Source organism: Protobothrops mucrosquamatus, unplaced genomic scaffold (assembly GCF_001527695.2).
Source record: "Protobothrops mucrosquamatus isolate PMUCROS unplaced genomic scaffold, P.Mucros_1.0 scaffold_215, whole genome shotgun sequence".
NCBI classification, from domain to species: Eukaryota; Metazoa; Chordata; class Lepidosauria; order Squamata; family Viperidae; genus Protobothrops; species Protobothrops mucrosquamatus.
The window spans coordinates 362749-382323 of record NW_015386291.1 but is presented as its reverse complement, the minus strand read 5'-3'; the positions used below and the strand labels follow the sequence as shown (position 1 = coordinate 382323).

At 37.2% G+C, this 19575-nt stretch overlaps 1 protein-coding gene across 1 annotated transcript in view; it reads right to left on the bottom strand.

Moving 5' to 3' along the window:
* The window catches only part of RFX1 (regulatory factor X1), a 48225-nt gene extending 29676 nt beyond the window's left edge, over positions 1-18549 (bottom strand). The window contains exons 1-4 of the mRNA XM_015827457.2: positions 18218-18549; positions 11214-11323; positions 8284-8367; positions 5356-5448 (exon numbers count right to left, since the gene is read on the bottom strand). Coding sequence (XP_015682943.1) covers positions 5356-5448; positions 8284-8367; positions 11214-11323; positions 18218-18509 — 579 coding nt within the window. The 5' untranslated portion in view covers positions 18510-18549. The remainder of the gene's footprint in view (positions 1-5355; positions 5449-8283; positions 8368-11213; positions 11324-18217) is intronic.
* Between the last annotated feature and the right edge of the window lie 1026 nt (positions 18550-19575).

Here is a 19575-nt window from a genome sequence, read left to right as displayed (position 1 = left end):
AAGAATGAAAAATTGGGAAGAAATGTAAGATGGAGAGTTGGGAAAAAGGAGTGCTTTTGAAGCTTATGTTTTTAAATTTTTGGATTAGTAAAATATTCTTTGGAATTCAAGATGATTAAGGATATATATAAATATAATTGTACTATTTTAAAGGATTTAAAAATAAGATATTAGATGATTAATGTCATATATGTATGCAGTTATATTATTTTAATGAATTTAAAATTTGCATTTGTTGGGATTAAGGTGTAAAAGGTTGAAGGTTTATTGATTTTGACTGATTTTGTATGTGAAAAAGAATGAAAAATTGGGAAGAAATGTAAGAAGGAGGTTGGGAATAAGGAATGTTTTTGAAGTCAATGTTTTTTTAATCTTTTTGGATTAGTAAAATGTTTGTTAGAACTTAAGATGATTAAGGATATATATAAATATAATTGTATTATTTTAAAGGATTTAAATAAGAAAAATAAGATATTAGATGATTAATGTTATATATGTAAGCAATTATATTATTTTAAAGAATTTAAAATCTGTATTTACTGGGATTAAGATATTTGAATGATTATAAGAGAAATGGTAGAATTTACTTTTTTAGATGTTTGGATTTGGGGAAGATGGATAATTTTGTTTTGAGTTTTGAGTTAAAATGGAGTTTAATTTTTGTTTTTTAATTATTTGAGTTAAAGTTTTTTTTTAAACTGATTGCTTTATGAGGTGTTGAATCCTGTTTTAGTTCTGGGAAGTCGGGGAGGGGAGGGGTTTAAGGGGAAATTATAAATTGATGTAGTAAATAATTATAAGTATATAATGGAATTGTAATAATAAGAGGATATTCCTGGCAGGTTCCCCAAATTGCACTCGATGTGGTGTTAGAAGGCGAAAGGGATGTAGAGTGGTAGGAGGAAAGAGGAGAGGTTGTGGGGTTAGGGGGAGGAAAGAGAGGGAAAGTGGATAAGGGTGGAGGCAAGGCGGGGACTGCCGGGAGTATTCGGAAATATTTTGAGTAAATTTTTTTTTTCTTTTGTGGTGTTTGTAGATGCATCATTTGTATTTGTTGTTTAATTCAAAATAATAAAAATTTTATATACAAAAAAAACCAGGTTATGAACAAAACAGTGCTATAGAACTACCGTTCTTTCAAAGCTATCATTGCCACAAAGTGGGTTCAATGATATGCTATTACCTGTGTTTGACTGGCCTGAGATATTCCCTCAGATTTATTTTATTTTTTATTTATTTAGTATTTATTTATATCTTGCCTTTAGTACTTTTATAAATAACTTAAGGTGGTGAACATAATAAATTTTTTTCCTACTTGATTGTCGTAGCTCACTGGTAAACTAAACTGAGCTCTGCAACCTAAAAATTTAGGCACGATCATTTCCATAAGCTGAATCACCTCTATATCTCAAACACTGGTTGTTGATTTGAAATGAACATCAAGCATACAGAAAAATCCTTGACTAAGGGCAATTAGAATCCAGCAGCAAATCTTTCTTGTAGGTCCACCATTAACCTTGCAAAAAATTGCCCTGTGAGCCAAAATCTCAACAAAATATGACTTCAAATTAACAATATTCAATTAATTAAAACAAGCAGTACAAAAAAACCAATAAATAAATCACTGAAGTAAGCAGTATATAAACACATTCTATTTATCTGGGCAATTCTTTTAGCTTATTGCTTAATTTGTAAGACTGAGAATGTAGAATTGATTTTTGTTAAAATAGGAGAAAGAATCATTCAAAAACTATGCTCAAATCAGAACAAATTGTGTCATATATCTCAATGAGTTCAATGGAATTAATTTTGCATATATGTTTTTACAGACTGACCACCAATGAAAGCTGGACAAACCTGGATACTATCAATATTACGGGACTGACTTCAGATTTTGGTATCATACTGAATTTATCTTTATGCATCATTCCTTGGCAAAATGATCCTTTAATTTGTTTTTTTAAAAATCTTGCCTTTTTGTTGCTTTTTGTCTTTTTGTTGTTTTTTTATTTTTACAATATTCATGCTTATAGTGAACTGATTTTTAAAATACACTAGGGTTCCTTCAAAACTTTCAGTGGTTGTTTTCATTAATGAAGTGAAAAATGGCAGTACTAAATTATTACCAAAAACTATATTAACATGCAAGATCAGCATAGCCAATAATCCTCAAAATGCTGATGTCCTTTCCTTTCCCTCCCCGCCAACGTTATTTAAGAAACAGAAGACTGAAACAGCGCTATACAGCTTAAACTATAATGGTCAGCTATAAATACCTCTTTTGAGTCATGCATGTAAGATCAACTGCAATAGACAACATACCTATTACATATAGGTAGTTCTCGATTTACAATAGCAATAGGAACTGGAATTTCCACTACTAAGCAATGCAGTCATAAAGTGTGCATGCATTGCTTAATAATGGGAATAGCTGCAGTCCTAGTTGACATTGTTAACTGAATCCCACAGTCATTAAAGTGAGGCAACTTCATGCCTGCTTCCCACCACCAAAGTCAGTGAGGAAGCCAGTAGGAAATTGCAAGCCCCAGCTTTGAAGGCAGGTAAGTGGCTCCTGTTGGTTGGGAGGAACAAGAGGGGTAAAAGGGAGTATGCATGAAAGAGTGAATGAGTAGATGGGGTCCCTGAGTGGTGCAGGGCAGGTTAGATACATAATGGGGTATCCAAGAGGTGTGGCCTAAGTTGGAGATGATGCATGAGGGGGGTATGGTGATGGTTTGTGAAGATGTGTAGGTATGTGAGGGAGGTGCAGCAAGCCTAGAATAGGGTACTGGGGTGTATGAGTGCTGTGACAGGTGGGGCTCTGAGGGCCAGTTGTAACCATCATTTTTCAGCACCATTATAACTTCAAACAGTTGCTGAACAGATTATTGTAGGTTGAGGACTATCTGCATGAGGTTTAAATTTGCCAAGCAAGGACTTCGCAAGAACTGCTATTTATCCAAGGAGAAAGCATTTTCTAAGCTGAATTTTTTCTGTTTGTTATTAGGGCAAAATGGAATCAGAACAATCTTTCCCTAATCTTTCAAAGATCACTGAGGCCAGACCAAATTATTGATTTACTGGAATCCTTATCATTACAATTCTTTCTCTTCTGCTTCTAAAATGTCTTGATTCATGCTCTGCACCAAACAAATTACTTCAATGCATACAAACCCTAATGGGCATGTGTTGATTCTGTAAGAGCAATGTTAGCACAGCAGAGCATAATTGTGACCCACGTTGCACATTATTCCCTAGAGCAGGGCTTTTCAACCTTTTCACCCATTGTACCACTTTTAGGATATGGCAACATCCGAGTACCACCAGTCGCCTAGCAAGGTGTCAAAAAGGTGATGACCCCCCCAAAAAAAGGAAAAAAGTGATAAAGTACAGGTAGTCCTCGACTTACAACAGTTCGCTTAGTGACTGTTCGAAGTTACAATGGCACTGAAAAAAGTGCCCCCCAAGCCACAGCCGAGCAAGACACCTGCCTGCTCACCCGGCGGCGCTCTTCCTCCTGTCTGAGGTTTTCATTGTTGTGAGCATTTCTGTTGAGGATTGGCAGCGGTGGTGGGGTGGGGGGTGTTTGGTTTTTATTCCCTCTGTCTGCTGGGTGGTTGCATCAGGTTTTGGTCACTTCACATGACCCTGGGACACTGTGACCGTCATAAATATGAATCAGTTGCCAAGCATCTGAATGTAAATCACAAGACCCTGGAGATGCTGCACCAGGATCAGCGCTGAGCTCCAGCTGGAGCCTGGTGCTGATCCTGGCGCTTCCACTGAGCCCTGACAGCCCTGCAGCTCCAGCCATCTCTCGCTCAGGCTTGTGCGGTGCTGCCACCGGTTCAGCTCATTCCCCTCCCCCACTACCACTTTTCTAGGATGGTCGCATACCACCTGCCAGGTGCCAATGTACCACAGGTGGTATCCATACCACTGGTTGAAGAGCCCTGCCCTAGAGATGGAATAGATTCAGAAATTACCAGAAAAGTCCCAGGAAAGGAACTATCACATTGTTTTGATAATACAAAGCATTTTCTCTCAACTATCCTTCCTGCATAAGATGGATGAAAGTAGCCTTAGCCTATTGAAAGGACTGTAATGACATAAAGTTTGGTTGAGAGCTCTAAAGCATTACATTAATTGTTAGGATTTATTAAGAATTACCATTACTAAAGCTTGGTATAAGGTAATCAGCAACAAAGAGCTTGTGCAACAATCTATATTTCAAGAAGATGTATGCAGAAAATCTTTTAATAAATTTGACACTTCAGAAGAGATTGATCTGTTTTCTATTCTTGCCCATAATGAAAAATGAAATCTCAGATTTACACTAACTTTAACTTACTGAATTTTCTGTTATGAGGAGCACAATAAAATGGGTTTCAGATAGGGAAAGCCAGATTATTAACCACTTACAAAACAATGGATAGGGGTGGGAAAGTAACCAAGGAAGCACATTCAGAAGAATTCTGTTTCCCTAGCATACAAAACTTAAAAACAGCAAACAAAACAAACCATCATTCCACTCAGCAGGGAAATATCATCCACTGGGATACACATGGAGCTATCCCAAGTTCTGTCTGTTCCTTGGTTAATAGATCTTTAGTCTTGAATTTGTTTTCTGTGCTTTTCATTGTAGCTGTGAAGCACTTTGATTTCAATTCCAAAATGGTGCTTCAGGTATTCCTGAGCATATAGATCAGGGATGTCAAACTCGCAACGTCACGTGATGTGTCGCGACGTATCGCAACTTTTTTGCCATTGCCGGTAATGGGGTGGGCGCAGTTTTGCAATGATGCATCCGGCCTGCGGGCTGGCAGTTTGACACCTCTGATTTAGATGATACAAATGCAGTATCTGACTTCAGCTTTCTAAAGCAGCCATATTTTCTTGGTATTTTTCGCCCTTTTGAAAATATACAATTGCTTTAAAGTGTTTTGGATAGGTGCTACATTCTCCTTCCCGTTAACTCTGAAGTACTTTTTTGGAATTACATGGAATATTAAACCTTCAGTTCATTCATTTCCTTAGAGACAATTTGATTTTTAAGTGGCCAACACATGTTGATTCCCCCCCCCCCAGTTAACAGTATTGCTGGGATGATAAATCTATGTACTTGTTTTTGGTCTATTTAAAAGTGAGTCAGGATTGACTAATTAGGTAAAGAAAATAAAAGCAGGCAGGGAAAGGAAAGCAACAAAGACAGAATTGGAAGACAGATGTGCAGATGAGCAATACCAAAAGGCAGTGAAGGTCAAACTGTAGTTTCTTTGATGCACAGCAAACAGGACATCTACATAGTGAATATGCTTCACAAGACCTGCAAAATCTGAATATTTGATCACTCACCTCAGGTGAAGAGTGGACTTGTTGCACACCATGTACAGTCAAAGCTATTGATCCTCCTTTGCTAGTTTGAGATGTATTCTGTACCACGAGCCGCTGAAACAATTGGCATAAAAAGGTCTGATTATCTTTAGAAGAATTATGATAAGTTGAGCCAATCATTAACAAGCAAGACCAACTGGTAAGTTGCTATGTTCTTTGGGCCAAGCAACCTATTTACATACATTCAGTAGGTTGTGCCAAAAACTGCTTTATTATTTGCCTCAATTTACACTGATGCTGCATATTATTTCCTGTGTGCATACAAAGAGACTATATTATATACATATGCATGAAAAATGTTCCTTAAAACTGGCCCAACTATATCTGTTTTTCCTCTTTCCAGAGGGCAGTGAACAAGACCAAGTTTGATAAAAAATAACATGTAGGCTGTACCCAAAGCAGCCCCAAATATAGACAAATTACATCTTGTTTCAACTTTTTCAAATAATCAAATACTTTTTTTCTGTTGGAGGCAGCAGTTGCTCCACTTATATTTCTACATTAGGTATTTAAAAATCATGCTTATGATGTACTTTCTAAGTTTATAACTGCTTGCTGTACTTGCTGCGTAACTCCTTTTGAATCCTTTTGTATCCTCTAATTCCTCTTTAAACCTTTCAAAAAATCTCTTGCCTTTTGTAAGTTGGAATATCTGCTGCTTAAAAGTTAAAATTACTCATTCCAGTTTATCCCAACAAAATGGTATTTTTCTGTTTAGCAATCAAAAAGTATATTATTTTTGTACAATACTGATAGATATATCTTTGAGCACAATTACTTCTGAATTATTAATCCCAATCTCAGTACTGAAATGTTGCAGAACATGATCTCTTGTACCCTTCTTGACAAAGTGCACAATTATATCTCTTAATTCTGTATATCTTGTGCTAATTCTGTATGCTTTGTCCACTTAGGCACTCATAACCTCTGCATCCCATTCCAAAACTTTTGTCAAAAGATTCAACAACCCTCTCTTTGATGTCTTCACCAGGTTCCTCTGGAAGAGCCTCAAACAAAATTCTCTGTCTTAATTCCTATGGTATCACATCATCTAAATCTTTTTCCGTCTCTTGATTTATTTGTTTTATTTTGCAAAATTTTTCATTTTATTTTTAATTTATTTGTATTACAGATTCTTCATTTTTTAAATTCCCTTTTTCTATATCCTTGGCACCTTTAGTCACATTCAGCATTCTGGACATCTACAATCAGATCATTTTTCATAACTTTCCCTTTTCTCTTTGCTTAATGAAACCAACAAATCATCCCTATAACAAATCGACGAAAGGTCTTTGTTCTCTCAATGTATGTATTATTTATTTAATAAACTCAAAAATGCTTTAAAGTAAATAATAGTCCAACTCAATCATCCTCCTAATTTGTTTTAAGTTTTTTTACTTCAAACTAATCAAATGTTTTGCTTTTAATTATTTTAAATCCTTCTAATTGTTTCTTTTCAATGTAATCTGGGTTGAAGGATGCTCTACTGCTCAGATCTCTGTAGCTTTTAAAATTGATATATTCCAAATGTGCAGTAGAAGGTGAAGATTTTGGCAAACCCAGTATCTTTAAGCAGACTCCACTCAAAGGTATGAGCTTAATATTTCTTTCACAGCTCATGTTCTACTCGTGAGTTGCCTTTTGGGTCCTGTGCATGTCCTCACAGTGAGCTGCCTTCCAGAGCGCAAGTGGGCATTCCCCTGGTCTTGCCTTGCCCAGAAAAGCTCTGCTGGCCCAGGCTTGTCACCTAGTCAGCAGTTTATGCCTTGGCACCACCTCCAGTGTTCAGAGATACAGTACATATCCACCATTTCGTCCACTGAAAGTCCTAAGTGGTACAGTCATTAAGCAGGTCACATGGCCATGGCTTGCTGCCAGCTACCCCTTGACTTGCTTGTTGGAAGCCAGCTGTGAAGGTGGCAAACAGCAACCATGGCCGTGGGACAATGGAAATACCATAAATGCAAGCCAGTTGCCAAGTACCTGAATCATGGCCATGTGATTGTGAGGACTTTGTAATGGTCATAACTTCAAGGATTCCCTGTATTACACTTAATGAGGTGAGTAAATCAAAATTAAACCAGATTTTATTAACAGGGAACTTGGTCCTAAGACTGCCTTTCAGCCTATGGTTGTATTCTCCTTGGCAGAAGAATTCCACAGTGTGAGGGTTCTATTTGGTCCTCGGCTGAATCTGGATCTCAAGGCAGTGACAATAGCAAGGGGAATGGTTACATAATTGTCTCTGATTGTCATCAGTCACTTTCCCGAACCAAATAGCTTCTATGTCTTTTGTATTTTACATCAGGCCACTCTTGGAAGAGTGCCCACAAACTTTAGTTCTCAGCACTTCTGTCAATTAGCTTGATGGAAAATATAGGGACCGTATTACCCTAATGTTGAAAAACCTGAACTGGTTGCCATTATGAACATGATTTAAGATACAGGTTTTAATCTTTGATGTCTCTACTTTTTCATCTTTAAAAAATAATTTAAGATTTACTTCATGTATTCATCTTAATCATACTTTAATTCTTTTCTTAATCTTTGTTAATCTCTTTCAGCATTATATGCCTTGGTCTTCCTTTCATATGGAAAAATGAGGTATGAATCAGATAAACTAATATGCATTTTGTGAAGACTGTGAAAAGTGTTTTATTACTTAGCAGCCTTCACATGACATTTCTTGGGATAAACATGCTAGCTTAAGCTAGTATCATAATGCAGCTACATCTGATAACAGAAAAAGAACTATAAATACAGCACATTTTTACAGCAATGTATGAAGCACCTGAATATTGTCCAGCAGGCATGTTGCTGGACAAAGGAGAATGCTTCAACACATTTCCAACCATTTGTAGTAGCATCAGTAAAAGAAATGAGACTCACCTGTGGGGGAACTTGCACACTTGTAAGCTGCAGAGGAGATACTGTTCCAGGTTTTGTTTGTACACTGGCTTGAACCAATAACCTCTGCACAGAAGAGAACAGAATAAAAAAACAAGACTTTTAGCCTTAATCACTTTATTTTTCTTACTCAGGAATTTGAAGTTCATTATATAGAAAAGCCAATATAAGTAATCCTCAACTTTTGACCGCAATTGAGCCCAAAACTTCTATTGCTAAGTGAGACATTTTTTAAGTGTGTTTGTCCCATTTTACAACCTTTTTTGCCACGGTTGTTAAGGGAATCAATGCAGTTGTTAAGTTAGTAACACAGTTGTTAAGTGAATCTGGCTTCCCCATTGACTTTGCTTGTCAGAAGGTTGCAGAAAGTGATAATGTGGCCCAGGGGCTCTGCAACTGTCATAAATATGAACCAGTTGCCAAGCATCTGAATTTCGATCATGTGACCATGGGGATACTGCAGTGGTGGTAAGTATGAAAAATGATCATAAGTCACTTTTTTCAGTGCTCTCGTAACTTTGAACAGTCACTAAACGAACTGTTGTAAGTTGAGGACTACCTGTAAAATATTGTTTTTGTTATTTCAGGATTTCAAGTTGAGTGAAAACCCAGTGTTCTCAGTTGCAAAAGCAAAAGCATTTCAGAAAAAGAATACCACTTCCAATTTGAGATCATCTGCTTCTCTTGCTCTTGTATTATAATCAAGAACAAAATACAAAAGCAGAGGGCGAGGTGCAGAGGGAGGAATTCATAATGAATTGGATTATACATTTTAGTACAGGCAGAATCTCTTTAAGGCCGATTTGAAATCTACCCTACAGTAGTGCATGTAGTAAAGAGGGTCTTTTTTTCGGTGTCCACATCATTTGCAATGAACAGGGTAACAATGTTTTCTATTTCCATCACTCTGTCTATGAAGATGTGGATGGAGGAAAGCTGGAACCGATGGAGGGTCCCTGTGAGCAACCTTCAACATTCTTTGCAGACAAAGTCATAGGGTTATTTTGATTTAAACTCCAATTTGGGGGCAAATCATATGAAGGTAACCTTGTCAGCTTCATATAGATCCTTTTCAGCTTGACAATTCAGCTTGATGATGTGATAGCTAAGGGGCCTCCATGTGTGTGCTTAATCCTTGCCCCACCCAGTAGAGTCAGTATCAGACTGGGACTGGTTCCATGGTTAAGAGAGGTGATTAATGCTTCTTTAAGTATGGTACATGTCCCTGTTATCTTAAATGGACTTTTGTAAGACCTTTGCTGAAAAAAGGCCTTTCTTGATCCAGAATAGAATAGAATAGAGCTGGAAGGGACCTTGTAGGTCTTCTAGTCCAGCCCCCTTCTCAAGCAGAACCTCTATCATATCAGACAAGTGACTGCATTCTAAGGCAAAATGTTTGAGAAACCAATAGCCTTGTAAATTCAAATATATATTTTAACTGGATTTTTGTTCAAATATGGTATTGGACTGTTCTGGTCGTTTTAGCTTAAGCGCTACATCAGAAGATGATGCAGCCAGGTGTAAAAGGAATAAAGGTGAGCTAGTTGTTAAGCAACCAAACTGTGATCACTTGATCGTGAGGAGGCAGGCAATGTTGTGATGATTGGAATTACTTTACAGGCTATAAAGGGCCCTTTCCAAGGCCATTGTAACCTTGGCCCATCATTAATGAACGGCTGTTAAGTCAAGGACTACCTGTATGCTATTCGCCATCTACGTGAAATTGCTAGGGAGATTATCTGGAGTTTTTGTACTGTCCTTGGTATGCTGTTGACACCCAGCTCTATTTTCTTTTATTTTTCTAATTCCAAAGAATTAATCAGTACATTTGTGTATTACTTAATTTTGATATTCAAATGGATGAGAGAGAACAATTAAAACTAGAGAAGAATAGAAGTGCTTTTCCAATAGCTGCCCCTACCTTGTGGAATACCCTCCACCCAGCAATCTGTCAAACCCCTACTCTTTTAGCTTTCCAGAAGGCCACTAAAATTTGACTCTTTACTCAAGAGTAAAGAGGGGGCTGGTTTTTAGTTTGTGTTTTCATGATTTATTGGTTTTTATGATTTGTAGTTTTATTGTTTTATTGTTCTGAAGCACCCAGAGTTGTGCCACAAGATGGGCAGCTATACAAATCCTTTAAATAAATAACATAGAATTGCTGTTGGTAGGGAAAAAGCTGGACTCTGGAGCTGAAGTGAGACTTCTTTGAGTTGCAGTTGTACAGCAATAGAAGGAGCATGATCACAAATTACAGTTAGTGAGCCAAATGTGACCCTTCCTGAACAGGCTGCCTTTAACAATAGTTATCTATGCCTTGGTTACAACCTGTCTTGCTTGACAAGATTTTCTTGTCACTAAAAGACTGACAGTTTTCCTGCATGAATCCCAAAACATGGAGCACACTCCCTAGGGCAGGGGTAGGCAACCTTGGCTCTTTTATGACTCGTGGACTTCAATTTCCAGAATTCCTGAGCCAGCATGGCTGGCTCAGGAGTTCTGGGAGTTGAAGTCCACGAGTCATAAAAGAGCCAAGGTTGCCTACCCCTGCCCTAGGGAAATACATCTGGCTCTCACTCCCTCAGCGGTCAGGCTTTTAATTGTTGTTTCAGTAACTAATTCCCATTTCAACTGTATTAATGTTACTGTAGCTGATATTTTGTATTTTTATCATCTTAAACCATCTTGATTATTAAAGAAACAAAAAGCTAGGAAAGAAACAAACAAACAATCTCCTATTCTTACCTACTTTGGAGACCAGCTTACCCAATATGCCTTTTGTTTTTACTCATTATATCTCATGTCTCTTACACTGTTATGAAACATATCTGGAAACTTGCGTCAGATTTCCTCTGATTGCTTTAGTACATCTATGTCACATTAATAGCAAGATTCTCAGTTGAGCCACGTACCTGCTGAGTGCCCTGGACTTGCTGGACCACCTGAGTTGGCACTCCTGACTGGGTAGCTGTGGACGCTGGACTGGACTCTGAAACGGTGTCACTGGGCCTCATGGAGCCTTCTATTGAAAGGTAGAAATATATTAGACAAACTTCCCCAAGAAAATCCCAACTTTGCAATTACATCTAAAAAAAATAGAAGAGCAGAAAATGGAACTCATTCTCTGAAGTGAAGGAATAACCAGGAATTTTAGTATTCATTCAACACTTAGGACCATGTGACCAACAGGAGTCCTATACTGTCCCTACAACCTAGCTCTCTGAAAAGTTAACATAACACCTTTTCCTATTCCAGGAGTTACAGCATACCAAGTTATTGCTTTATTATATTTTGTACTCTACAAGGGATCCAGGATCCTTTTTCCCAGGCTGAACTCTTGCTGACATGGGTCTAGGTCTAGGACAACTCGCCACAGGACAACTCACCATGGCCAACTTATAATAGGACAATGTGCCATGGAACAAGAGTTACACTAATAGCAAAGAAATGATGGAATAAAATCATCAAAGGAAAGAAGCAAAAGGAGAGATCAAATGAAATGTGAATGACAAAAATTAAAATATTTTTTTAATTATTTTAAATAATTAAATTGAATTGTTGGCCATGGCGAGTTGGCCATGCAGAGTTGTCCCATTCCATGCTAACACTACTCCCCTTCAGAAGAAGCACTGCTCCAAGAAATTGTTTGAGTTACTTGTAAAGGCAGGGTGACAGTTCTTTTGAAGGAGAATAAAAAGAGATTAGACTGATATCACTTGGGAAGGCTTTAATCTTCGAAATGGCTTACTTCAACTTTATAATTCTATAACTACATATGTATGAACTGCTGCTTATCCAGACTAATATTTGGGACTAAAATATTAATTATTTTATTTTATGTTATTATTTATTTATTTGTGTCCTATCTTTATTATTTCTATAGATAACTCAAGGCGGTAAACATATCCAACACACTTTCCTCCTATTTTTCCCACAACAACCCTCTGAGGTAGGTTGGGCAGAGACAGAGTGACTGGCTCAAAGTCACCCAGCTGGCTTTCATTGACAATTCATATTGACAACTAAATTACACAGAGCAGCCAGCTCCTAAAATGAGAGCAGATATTATTCAAATGTAGCAATTCATTTTCCTCACCAGAACACTCTAACCTGTAAGCATGTTTTCAGATGATTGTCCTAGGCTTCAAATGCACAGTTCTTGTTAAGAAAAGTCTATATGAGTTCTCTCCAGCATGTTTTTGCTGGAAGCTGTTATAATTCCCAGCAGTTTGTCATTACTCTTTGTAATGGTAATAAAGCAATCCATATATATTTACCCAGAAATGAAGATAACTACATTGCTCCTTCATCACGAAGTCTCATATTTAAAAGTTGTGCAATATTTGTAGTGTAAATCAAATCCCTCCCCTCCCTTTATTTTAGAAGTTCCTTAAAAGTTTTATTGTATATATTTATTTATTGGATTTAAATAAAGAGAATCATACTGAAGGACTCCAGGTAATATATAGGATCCTAGATAAAAATGCCAAATCCAGTCTGAACATCTATCTGACTGTGCGATGAATTATAATCAATAATGATTAATAGAAATAACATAATATAACATAACATAAAAAACAGGCCACTGTTCCACAAACAATCTTCAAAGCCACCCCTCATCTGAAAAGTCAGGATTTCACAAGCCTCAGGAAATCACAGGATTGGGACCACCGGCATCCTTCATTAGGTTATAGTACCATAGGAGGGGAAATGCCCTCCAACTATGCCCCAGAATGGAGACTGTCAGCAGGCACTTTCTGGCCATCTGGACTGGGTGGGCAGAAGTTATGTGGGAAAGTTGGATCTCCCAGACATCTCTTAAATTGAATACACTTAGTAAGTCACTTGGTGCAACAGTGCTCAAGTAACCCTTTTATAACAGTAACAATCGAAACCTTGCTTACTCTTACCCCAACAAAGTTCTGTAATTTTTTTTTAATCTTCATTTTTTGTGTGGGGAGGGGGGTTTATTTGCCAGATGTTTCCTTTCTATAACCATCCCTGGAAGCATATGTTTCCCTAAAAGCAAACAGGAATATAGCTGTCTCTGGTACAGCAAGCTTACTTATCTATATGCATCTGCAATTATATCAGGATATTGATATAATATCCTGGCGTTCATCCACCCTCAATGATGTTATTGTCATAAAAAAATTGTTTTCTATTTTCTGAAGATGCTACCTTTCATTTCCTTCCGGATTTTGAGATATAATCCAAAGCAGTGCATACATTTCTTTTCCAAAAGCAAGGCTAGCGTACATGGTTCATAGAACTACTATGATAATCAAGAAGCTTTCCCTGCTGAGAGCAGAATCTTCTGCTTTGGACAACTTCTTCTACAGTATGCTGTAATTCTGTTGGCCACAATAGGCTTGCAAGAGAGCAAAGACAGCAGGTGATTTGTAAAGGATCTATCTCTGATATAAGCCAAGAGGTACTAAGCAGAAATACCTTCAGAAGTACTTACGATCAAAAGGCATTGCATAAAGGCAATCATAATACATGATGAAGCTCCTGAAAGGTTTCAGCTCTAACTGCTGTTTTCCTTGAAAATAAAACAGGCTTGCCTTTTATAAACTGAAACCTTGGCCAAGTAATCCCCATTTGTTCCGACTAAAGCTCCAGGCAGATTGATTTCGAATAAACATTTGCATCAGAGTAGGTACATTCTCTGTTCTTCTCAGGATTGGGTGGCGGATGCCGGCTGTTCACCCGATTGTAATCGCAAAGGAGCAGTTCACATTTCATGGGTGTCTCATTTGACATGCTCAACATGAGGGGAGAAAGGGCAGAGGAAGTCACCACTGGGCCATCTGCATTGGGCTTCTGGATGCATTTGTGTTCTTAGAAAATACAATTTAACAGGTAGGATTTCAAAACTGTTCCCTTGAAGTACTCTTGAAATGTGAAGAATGATCGGCATAATCAATATCACTGTGCAAATGGCTGACTTGAGAATTGCTGAACTTCTCAGTGACAGGCCAGTTCCTTTCAATTCATTAAAAGAATTAACATCTTGTAAAACACACATTCCCCCCTCTGTGCCATCTAGACATACTAGAATTTGTAATGGGCCACAATCAACGATTCAACATTTGTTGGAGACTCCAGCTGTGGAAAGTTTCCTAATATGTGTTCACAAAACTGGTTTCAGTTTGGGAAGGTAGGAAAATCCTATATATTCTGGTATCTCTAACAGCAGACAATTTTATATTTAGGGTGGAAATTCTCACAATGTCATAATGAGCCTCTCTGATATGAAAATCTAGATAAAAAATTAAGTTTATTTGACAAATAATCAAAACAAGTCACCTGGAAATAAGAGTTATTGTTTAAGATATGAAAGCAAATAGATGGAAACAGAGTCAGAAAAGAGGCACCACAGAAGAGCCTGCTAACAATATGTTAAAATTGCTTGAAGCAGCCTTCAGATTATAGGGATTACAGAATTTGACAAGACTTTTTACTCCACAAGAAGTGCCGATGGACAGACATGACCATTTATTTACTAAGTCTATTTTCTTGAACCTTACTATTGCCCATTAGCTTTATATCAATGTGCAAAACGCAGATTCCGCAATTTAAATTATCTTTGAGATATCAAGGAACCTTTATCTCCTGTGGAAGTTGCAAACTTAGTTTTACATTTTAGGTGGAAATAATATTTTCTGATTTGCAAACTACAACTAAGGAAGTTAGTTGTTTGTGTTTTTTGCCTGAAAATAGTTGTGGAAAGGGAGTGTAAGTATATTTTATTTAAGGCATAAATAAGAACATAACCTAGATTATAGTTCTTAACTGGTAAATTGTTTTAATAAAGGTGACGTGCTTGTGTTCTATATGGGAACACTTGGGATCCTCCCCACCCTATAACTGGATGGGGAGGAACAGACTTTGGCCCATCCTGACAAGACTGAATGCCCGTGGCTGCTTGGCCCCTAGGATCAGGGGACATTTCCATCTTTGGTTTTGGATGGGGTTGCACTTTCCCATTTGAGACTCCTGGGCTCACAGCGACTGCCTATAGGAGGGCCTTTGCACAGGTACATCTTATATGCCAGTTGCATCCCTTTATCAACTGAGAAGCCCTGGAGGCAGTCACTCATGTCGTGATCACGTCATAATTGGAGTATTGCAATGTACTCTACATAGGGCTGTCGTTGAAGATCATCCAGAAGCTACTGCTAATTCAAAGCACAGGGTTGGAAACAATAATAGGTACTTCTTGTTGTGTCACATGAGCTACATGCGCTACACTGGCTGCCAGCTAGCAGGATCTATCCTTAACCAAAATAATTTGCTGAATTCTGGCCATGGAGACATTAGTATAATATGCTCTTTGCACAAAAGTCAAATAACATTGCACTGAAAATGATCAGGCAGATTTTTTTTTAGTCCTGCCTTTATTATATTTTATAAATAACTCAAAGTATTGAAAGTATCTAATATTCCTTCCTCCTATTTTTCCTACAGCAACAACTCTGTGAAGTGAGTTAGGCTGAAAGGGAGAATGACTGGCCCAAGGTCACTTAGCTGGCTTCATGTCTAAGGTGGGACCAGTCTCTAATTTTCCAACCTTTTCTAATCTCCCTGCAGTAAATTTCTGTTATGACAAAATCCAGCTGAAGCTAAATATTGTCATGTAAATGTAAAAGAAATATGTCATGAAGCTTCTCTCCTCATGATTTTATAAACTTATCTATATTCATTATTATTTTATTATTTTTATTAAAGGCATTATCCAATAGATTCTGGGCAGCTTACAACATTGAAACATGTAATTAAAAACATGAAACAAAGCATGACAGCCTGGACTACAAATAATTATAATAATGCATATGCAATTTTTGGCAACAGTGCTAAAATGGTATGCCATTGCTTTCTTCTGGTATTTTTTTTTTTAACTTTCTAGTCCTGCCTGCAACCCTGACTTCTCTGGTGGTCTCTCATTCAAGTATTAAACTGAAGACCAAACCTGCCCTAGCATGTTAGAAGCAGCCTTCATCTTGAGTCAGACAGATGTTTATCTCTTCTTAAACTATTTTCAGTTATTATTAATATAAGCAGAAGAGTTAAGCAATCTATTATATTTAATTTCCAAATGGCCTGGAATCTCACCCTTACAGGTCCGTGCAAGGCTGTGATGCAGAGTTCATGTCATATCTTCTAAAACTCTGTACATAGATTAATATTCTTGGGCTATTATTGAAACTATATAGGAACTGTCTACCATAAAAATCTGATTAGTGAAAGAAAGGTTCTGCTGCATACAACACAGGGTGAAGAGGTTCTATTCTCATCATCATACCTAAGTTCTAAATGCAAATCTTCATTGTTGATGCAAGACCCAGAATGAACTTCCTGAGACTATTCTGTATTTGCTAATTCCCTATTCAAAATTTATTTGTAACTGCAAAATCAATACTCAGAGAGCTTTCACAGTCATTCGTGGATATGCAGAGAAGCGAAAAATATAGTCACTCGACACAGACATTCTCAAGAGGTCTCACTATTCATTAATTCAGTGTTTGCGATAACTTTATATAACTACAATAATGAGAATTAACTGTATAATTCACAAAAGATGGACACTAATCTATTCACAATAGCTGATAGAGAATTAGAAAATATATTTAAAGACAAATTAAAAGCTGGGTCTGGCAATCCACAATGAATGCTTCAACTAACTTTTGCAAACCAAATTTAAATACAAATACAAACACATGAAGTGTTAATACCACTTTACAATGCCTTGGTAAGGCCACACTTGAAATACTGCATCCAGTTTTGGTCACCGCGATGTAAAAAAGATGTTGAGACTCTAGAAAGAGTACAGAGAAGAGCAACAAAGATGATTAGGGGACTGGAGGCTAAAGCATATAAGGAACGGCTGCTGGAATTGGGTATGTCTAGTTTAACAAAGAGAAGGACGAGGGGGGACATGATAGCAGTGTTCCAATATCTCAGGGGCTGCCACAAAGAAGAGGGAGTCAAGCTATTCCCCAAAGCGCCTGAAGGCAGGACGAGAAGCAACGGGTGGAAACTAAGCAAGGAGAGAAGCAACCTAGAACTAAGGAGAAACTTCCTGACAGTGAGAACAATTAACCAGTGAAACAACCTGCCTCCAGAAGCGATGAGTGCTCCAACACTGGAAGTTTTTAAGAAGAGACTGGACAGCCATTTGTCCGAAATGATATAGGGTTTCCTGCCTGAGCAGGGGGTTGGATTTGATGACCTTCAAGGTCCCTTCCAACTTTACTACTATTATTATTATTATTATCTCATCTGAGCTTTTCATCACATTTCAGTATATTTAAAACTGTTTACCCTATATTTTTGTACATACATATTTCAATAGAACAATTTGAAAATATGGTAGTAAATAAAAAAGGATTTCATTTGGGATTGATGAGATTAACCAAATTATTATTTAAAATTCACCGTACTCTTCTAAGATAGACCAAGAAGCTATGAAATAAAAATCACACAACTACCAATTAAGGAAAGTTATCTGGAGAAATTTTCAAATTGTAAATATACTCAGGTACATAGATATGCAATGGGATCTCCAATGATTATAATCTTTGAGGGGAATATTTCACAAATAGATTTCAAGGCAGATTAAGGGATTCTGTTCTTGAAACAGTGGGAAATATTTCCAAAGAGCTTCCTAGGAAGGACATTGCCAGCTACTATTGCCAGTATTCTCTAACTGGTTGAATCAGAAATATTTGATATTTGGGCTGATTATTCCTTCACTTCATAGTCTTTACAGAAGTGGCACTGATAATGGCTTTCACAAGCTCCCCTATTTGAAGGCTGTAAATAAATAAAGGGCATTTTGTCTCCCCAAATGACCACTCTCATTTTTTTTCCTGGCAATTTCCCCACTTTCGTTCACCCATTAAACACTTACCAGAAACAGTCACTACAATGTACTGCTGTGGCACAGGCGTTGGTGTCTGTTGTCCAGTGGGTGGAGCCTGCGTCTGAGAAGTTGGGATTTCTGTAACATACTGTTTTGGAGTTGACTGCTGCTGTTGCTGCTGGGCACCTTGCAATTCTGCCACATACTGTTGTTGAGTTGCTGCCGCCACCACCACTGGTGTTGTATTTGCTGTTGTTGCTGGCTGTTGCTGAGACTGTTGCTGTTGTTGTGATTGTTGTTGGGCTGCCTGTAATTCGGTAACGTAAGCCTGTGTTGCCATGCCAACAGTGGGGAAAATGATAATAAATAAGGCTTTTTTGCTTCCTTTTGTTGAAGAGAAAAGGAAAAACAAATAGAACAAAAAGAAAAGAAAAATAATTAATCAATTATAAAGCATTCTACACACAAAAAGAACTCCCTACAGTTCTATTCACTGGGTGATAACTTAATAATTCACCATGTTTAAAATCTAATTGCAGTCAATTATCAAAAAGAATAGCAGCAGGAACACCGATTAGTGCACGTGAAATATTAGTCTGGAAAATTAACAATGTAGTATAATTAAGTATACTATTTATTAAGTATAATCTGCATGATATTTAAATCATATTTTTCAGATTTCTTCTTTTATGAAGATGCTCACAATCATCAGAAATTCAACTTGTTTACAGTGCTCATTACAGCTAGTTAAGATAAGGAATAGAGGATTGAGTATGAACTTTAAGACACAAAGTATGCTACAACTTGCAATATCCAGAGTAAATTGTTCACTATTTGTCACATTCTGCTCCCAGTGTTTCTGGTTAAATAAGTTTATAATGTGTCTTCGCCAATTTTGTAAACTTCCGTAATATTTTGTAAAACTGTTTTAAAAGAAATTCAATAAGCCTCTATGGACAATATAAAATCATATTCTATTTGATTTTATATGCAGACAAACCACATTAATGATAAATGCCACAAGTGACTACTGTAATTGCACCCTAGTATTGAGGATGGTCAAATGCTTTAAAATAACACTTATTATTGTTTAAAGCTAAAAGAATAATGAAGGGACATCTGCAGAGAACCTCAACAGCAATGTTCAGTATATCCTTATGCTATGTAGTGAGGCTGTGTAAATCCCTCAAAAGCTGCTTTATACATGAAGAAGCATGTATGGTAGTCCTTGACTTACAACTACAATTAGGACTGCAAATTTCATCATTAAGTGGTGTACTGGTTAAGTGAGTCATCACATCATCACATCCAATTTTATGACCTTTTTGCAGTTGTAGTTAAGTAAATCACCACAGTTACTAAAGAACAGTCTACAATCTATCTGGAATTATTAGTTTCGCATAAGG